Source organism: Pseudorasbora parva, chromosome 1, assembly GCF_024679245.1.
Source record: "Pseudorasbora parva isolate DD20220531a chromosome 1, ASM2467924v1, whole genome shotgun sequence".
Classification (NCBI taxonomy): Eukaryota; Metazoa; Chordata; class Actinopteri; order Cypriniformes; family Gobionidae; genus Pseudorasbora; species Pseudorasbora parva.
The window spans coordinates 9,290,973-9,297,770 of NC_090172.1; the positions used below are offsets into that span (position 1 = coordinate 9,290,973).

The window sequence follows — 6,798 nt, forward strand, 5'->3', positions numbered from 1 at the left end:
TCCACCAATCAGGCCTGTATGGTAGAGTGGCCAGACGGAAGCCACTCCTACAGTGAAGCATGGTGGTGGCAGCATAATGATGCGGGGATGTTTTTAGCGGCAGGAACTGGGAAAGATGAATACAGCCATTTACAGAGATATCCTTGATGAAAACCTGCTCCAGAGCACTCTGGAACCTCAGACTGGGGCAAAGGGTCATTGACCTGATGGAAGATGAACCTAAGCACACCGTCAAGATAACAAATGAATGGCTACAAGACATCTCTGTGAATGACCTTGAGTGGCCCAGCCAGAGTCCAGACTTGAACCCGATTGAACGTCTCTGAAGACATCTGAAAATGACTGCATCGATGCTCCCCATCCAACCTGATGGAGCTTGAGAGGTCCTGCAAAGAGGAATGGGAGAAACTGCCCCAAAAAAGGTGTGCAAAGCTTGTAGTGTCATACTCAAAAAGACTTGAGGCTGTAATTGGTGCCAAAGGTGCTTCAACAAAGTATTGAGCAAAGGCTGTGAATACTTGCGAATTTTGTAAATTTTTTTGTTTTGTTTTTTTGCATAAAAAAAAGTTTTTTATTTATTTATTTTTAATAAATTTGCAAATATTTCATACAAATTTCTTTCTCATCATTATTGGGTATTGTTTGTAGAACTGAGGAAAAAATTATGACTTTAATCAATTTTAGAATATGGCTGTAACATAAAACAAATGTGGAAAGTGAAGTGATGTGAATATTTTCCGGATGTACTGTACTTCAAAGCGTGAAGCAGCTAACTAATACCAGCAGTTAAAAAAAGCTCCACACACAATGACAATCTTCCTCCATGTTTCACTGTGGTAGAGATGCAACTATGTTTATATTTCTCAGCACATTTTTGAAGGCACCGCTTTGGAGCATCACCATGAACCCCGTGTTTCATTGTGATTCATCACTCCACAAAACTCTGCTGAACCATTCTGAATCAAATTTCCCATATTCTACCATAAACTTTATTCTTTTATGTTTTTCTGAGACAGCAATGGCTTTTAAGATAATTAAAATTGTGTAAGATAATACTTTTTAGTGACACCACCTGACTACCATTGTTTTTAAAAAGAAAATTTTAATTAAATGTTTTAATCAAGGAATGTATTTTTACTGGACAAGACAAAAAACATTTTTGCAGTGTAACAATGGTAGGTTTGTGTGTAAAAAACCAAAACAAATATTGACTATATATATATATATATATATATATATATAGTGATTGGGATACTTTTCCTAAGTAATATATATATGAAGAATACACACACACACACACACACACACACACACACACACACATAGTAGCTTACAGTTTTTAAATAACTGAATCAAGAAAATGAAGGAAATAGAACCGATATTTCAGAACATGTTAATGTGCATTGCAAATTTCAACATCAGGATCAGGTAGCCTATTATATATGATGAACGTTAAGTATAACAAATATAATATATAATATTAAAAAATATATATATTCACATATTAGGGAGGAAGACTAAAGAAAACGCAACAGAAAAGGGTCTACATGCATAATCAAAATAAAAAAGAGGAATTTAATTATTAGTAAAGGTCAACAGTTCTGTTTGCTTTGCGGTTTCAAAGTGCTCGTAAGGTTTCAAAGTGAAATCTACATGTCAACCGACAATATGCATGTTTGCTCTTAATAATAAAAACACCTCTGTGCGTCACGCATGTCACCGGAAGTTAGGGCAGATGGTCATATGACTGACCGGAGCACCGCTTGACAATTCTACAACGTGTACAACCGAGAAAGTAGTCCCTACTTTACAAATAACAACGAATAATCCCGTAACAGTCGAGGACCCTTAACAAGCCTTGCTTCAAATACCTTAAATAGGTATTTTTGCGGATGTGTGGTTTTCAGAAAAATTCGAGGTCAAGGTGACAAAAATAACGTAAATATAGTTTTCTCCGTATTAATGCGCAGAAGGGAAGCACATCAACTGTGTGAGGGAGAAGCGCTGGTTACATTTCTAGCACCTCTGTGTGTTTCTAAGACAAATTTACTCTTTCTTTAACAACTATGAAGTTTCAATACAAAGAAGAGCATCCTTTTGAGAAGAGGCGATCAGAGGGAGAGAAAATCAGGAAGAAATACCCAGACAGGGTTCCTGTAAGTCGGTTTGTATTGTTTGAAATGTGTAAACAGAAGCTCGCGTTGTAACGTTAGTGAACAACAACAACCCAGTAAAACGCGAAAGGCGTGATTCATCTATATGAACAGTTCATCCGTGACCAAACAAACTCAGCTGGTGCTTATTATTTCTTTCTAAGCATAAGTTAGACGAACATATAGAGGTTTAGCTTCAGTAGCTTATGAAGGGCGAAACTGCTGAAGGCCATGTTGTCTCTGAAATTCTTTATCGTTATTTTAAAAAAAAAGTCTTTCCATGTTATTCCTGTTAATTGATTATTTAATTCATACTGCTCATAAATCACTAAAAGGTGAACAATTCAATACTCGAAGCTCGGTTTGTGGGTTTTTTCATGGTCTCATCTGCTTTAAGCTGCAAGCCTTATGAAAAGATTGAACTCCTGTTGTGTAAATGTGTGTATGATCTTATTTAAATTGCGTTAGTGGGGTAAAATACTACACAGTAGCTCCGAGTTGAAGTGATGAATCTTAAAATAGCCTCAATGTCCTATACAGTCAACATGTTTACATCCACATGGTTGGCTTGTTTTACCTTATGAATGACCTAGCCTGTAAATCAACAAAACAAGCAATCTAAAAATTACAGTATGATTTTTTTTTCCTGTTTAGACCGCTTGCAACCAAAAAAGGTGGTTTTGTAGCATATAAAAAGTGTCATTTTATGATATCTGGTTCAAATTAATCGATCGTTTTAATGCCCACTTTTTATTTTTATTTTTCTTTGTTTATATAACCAGTCAGTCATTATAAAAATATGTGACTATAAAAGTAGCTCTAAGTATTGTACACAATATAACACCATGTGTATGTTATACAGCTCTCTAATGTCCTGTCTTCGTAGAATTTGAAGTTATGTCTGTTTTTTTGTTGTAATGCCTAAGCTTTTCGTTAAAGGTTCACGCATTGGCTGTTCATGGACATTGAATTTTCTGCCTTTCACTTATTTCTGTCTGTGTTTGTTTAACATTGGCGGATTTTATTCAACATGTGTCCAAAAATTGCGGTGCGTTTGAGCCTCTTCCTGTCATTTCCTGTGTTCGGTCAATTTTGACTGTGAATGGTCAATGTGTGACTTTTCTTATGACTCATCAAATGAAGTGAAGTTGTTTTTTTGTTTTGTTTTTCCAGATTGCATACCTTAGAAACTCTTGAAACACTAAATTGAGGAAACAGTTTTATATAACTAAATAAAACAGAACTTGGTCAACAAAGCTACACAACTCACATCTGACATCTGACAGCTACAGGTCACCTATGTCTGAAGAGAGCCATGGCTACATTTATATATTTCGTAAACTTTTGATACTTTCAGGTGGCATTTTCCCCAATGCCTTGGATCATTTTCTGAGAAGCTAGCAACATCGCAGTTTTAAGTAGTCTTGTGTCCAAAAGTGTTTCCTGTGGTTCCTCATCTCTAGCCTAATTATCAAAAATAGCACAGCTTTTCTCAGATCCTCTTTGCTCTATGTCAAAAATCACCCATGGTGGGCATGAAATATGAAGAATGAGTGAAATCAGATGAAAGTAAACCATCGAGTTTCATATGAGGCTATCTGTATCAACTCTTATGATTTCTACACTAAAATGTTTTTATTTGATTTTGTGCTAGGTAATTGTGGAAAAAGCTCCTAAAGCTAGAATAGGTGACCTAGACAAGAAGAAATACCTGGTCCCATCTGACCTGACGGGTAAGTCATTTTATGTTTCTAAAGATTGTAAAAGATTTTCATTTACAATAGTAGTGGTTGCTTCAGAAAATGCTGTGAAAATAAGATTTTTGTTGTGTTTTTGTGTTGGTTTATGTTAAAGAACTATTTTAAAGGTGCCCCATTTTGTTTTGAAGCTCTCCTACAACAGGTTTACATGCATCCAAGGTCAAAAAGACCTGTCATTTTCTCATAATATACGTCGCAGCATCATCTCTTTTCTTGTTTCCGTGTGTTTCACAATCACCATATGACATCCAGCGCTGTGAAAGAAATAATAAAATACACAACCACATCACTGCCAGTTTTTGCCCAAACTTCAAAGGCCTGTTTCAATGATTAAAACTAGAAGCCTATTTTAACTTTAATGTTACATTTATCATGTGAACCATTCTATACAGCATGTTATATGCATGTCTGATTGGGACAGAGGGAAACATGATTGCATTTGCAGCAGATATATGCTGCCAATCATAAACAAAAATGTGACAATAGACAATATTTGTCTGTATTTGCAATACACAAGCTGTGGTTCAGCTGCACGAGACAAACGCTGCCAGTGTGAATGCACAACGGGCGCGCGCTGCTCCCGCTCTCTGTACACACTGCTTAGTTTTTAGTGTGTAGTGGAAGAGAAGACAAGCTTTGGGACATACTATCACATTATACAATTGCGTCTTGCTCTCTGTCACATCCTGTCACTGTAAACAGTCCTTCTTGTCACAGTTCAATCCTCCACATTTAATGTAATTTCCTACCATAGAGAGAAATGCAGTAGCAAGTTGATCAGCAGTCGTGGGTTCATATTAATGCATAATGATGCATTTAAAAGTAAAGTAAGAGATTTCGATTTTAAATCCAAAAATTAAGTCACAATCTCGAACTTCGAATTAAAAAAATGGAATCATCGATGCTGCAACACTTTTTACTCATGTTTGTGGTTTGTCCTCCAAAGCTCAATGGACCAGAAATCCACCAGAAATATTAGACTATCGGTGGTTTTTTGACATAGTCTTTTCAACATACTATGCTTTGGGATACACTTATTCTAATCTCACATACTATTTAGAGTGGACATTAGTATGGAGAGTGAAACTCCATTTATTGTGCACTTTGATCTTTAAAAACAGCTTTATAACACTAGCCTGACAAGCCAGACCCACATCAAGATGTTTGGTCTGGAAACTCACCATAGACAGGGCTCAATCCGAGGGGCGGGACAAACGGTTGTCTTTCAAACTCCCTCTGCACGGCATGCACACAATAGGATAGCGCTACAACCAACCTGAGCAACGAAGGTGAAGCAGAGCTAGCTGACAGATTAAGCACGCAAGCGCAACTTGGCCGTCATTGTTATCCCCCGCCCACCGACTCTATACACGATGTGATTGGCCTGACCAGAGTTTGGCGTTTACAGCTCAGAAGGGTATTGATAGTTGCTAGACGACACTCACGGCAGATTAGATTTGCTGCCGCTAGGGTGCGTCTAGATTTCTAGGCTAAAATAACACTACATGAAAGGTAATATCCTAAAATTGGATAATGGGGGTGATTTCAAGTATGTTTTTATTTCTATGGTGTTTATATGATGTTTTTTTTTTTGTAGTGGGCCAGTTTTACTTTCTTATCCGAAAACGAATCCACCTGAGAGCCGAGGATGCACTCTTTTTCTTCGTAAACAATGTCATTCCCCCTACCTCTGCTACCATGGGCCAGTTGTACCAGGTATTTCTCTCTTTCCTTCACCCAGATTGTTTTGTTAATATCGAAGTCATTTAATTTTGTTCCTCTGATAATTTCACATTCTTGCACACAGGAACATCACGAAGAAGATTTCTTCCTTTACATCGCCTACAGTGACGAGAGTGTGTATGGAGAATAGAGCCAAAGGGAAACGACCCTCAACCTCCTCTCTTTCTTCCTTTTAAAACAATATATAGACGTCATGCTGGCAGCCTAGAGCTCTCAGAACTGAAGTATCAGATGCACTTTTGCTTTAATTTGATCATATCTCCTTTCATGTTTTTATCCTTTGGTCTGACATTTAATTTCTGATGTTTATTAAAAATTGATTAAGCAGTAGGTTTTCCATTTTTCACTATTCCTACAAAATGGTGTCTTACAAAACAGTTAGGCACTAGCTCCAATACAATGAAAAGGCCACTAATACTGTTACATTTTGAATTAATTTCTGCTTTTGTTTCCTAGTCACGCTCATTTCAAATGTTTCTGACCATTAACGAATGTTTGCTCTTTCTAGATGGTTTCTAACTAGCATGTGTAGTCCAGCACTCACTGTTCAGTCAGTTGAGAATTCGGACTAAAGTGTATTTGGTTATCAGCTAAGTCTATTATGCTGTTACTTTGATTTTATTTTATTATTGTACCTTAAAAAAGTAGCTGGGTAGATTTATTTTAAGTTGTAAATCTAAAGTGCAAGTTTTATTTGCAGGTTTGTTTTTTTTAATCTTGGTATTCGGCTGTATTTCTGGTACCCTTGACGATGACCATATAAACCAAACGCACGCAAAATTTGTTTGTTTGTCCTTTTATTTCACCATCTGGTAAACAAACATGTGCTTAATATGGAAGCTCAGAGGGAAACAAAATTAAATATTGCAAATAATAACTACTGTCAGCAGCCACATGTCCACAATTATAAAAGAGGATCTTGCTAGCTTCCTTTTTTTGGTCACACTTTCACCACAGGGTTTTTAGTTGTATTTTTAAAAACAAATCCAGTCAAGTTTCTTGGTTGTCAGAGGACAAATTATTTATGTATCTGTATATATATATATTAATTATATATATTGGTATATAAATGATGTACAATATGCTTTTTAAAAGGAGAGATAAAATAGTGTGAACTACAAATGAGCTATGCCAAAACTACG

General features: G+C 36.4%; 1 protein-coding gene across 1 annotated transcript; it reads left to right on the plus strand.

Moving 5' to 3' along the window:
- Positions 1–1,964: 1,964 nt before the first annotated feature.
- Positions 1,965–6,436, plus strand: gabarapb (GABA(A) receptor-associated protein b). Its single transcript, XM_067418462.1, has 4 exons — positions 1,965–2,156; positions 3,808–3,886; positions 5,511–5,629; positions 5,721–6,436. Exons 1-4 carry the CDS (start codon positions 2,067–2,069, stop codon positions 5,784–5,786), a joined length of 354 nt encoding a protein of 117 aa, XP_067274563.1. The 5' UTR covers positions 1,965–2,066; the 3' UTR covers positions 5,787–6,436.
- The last annotated feature ends 362 nt before the right edge of the window (positions 6,437–6,798 follow it).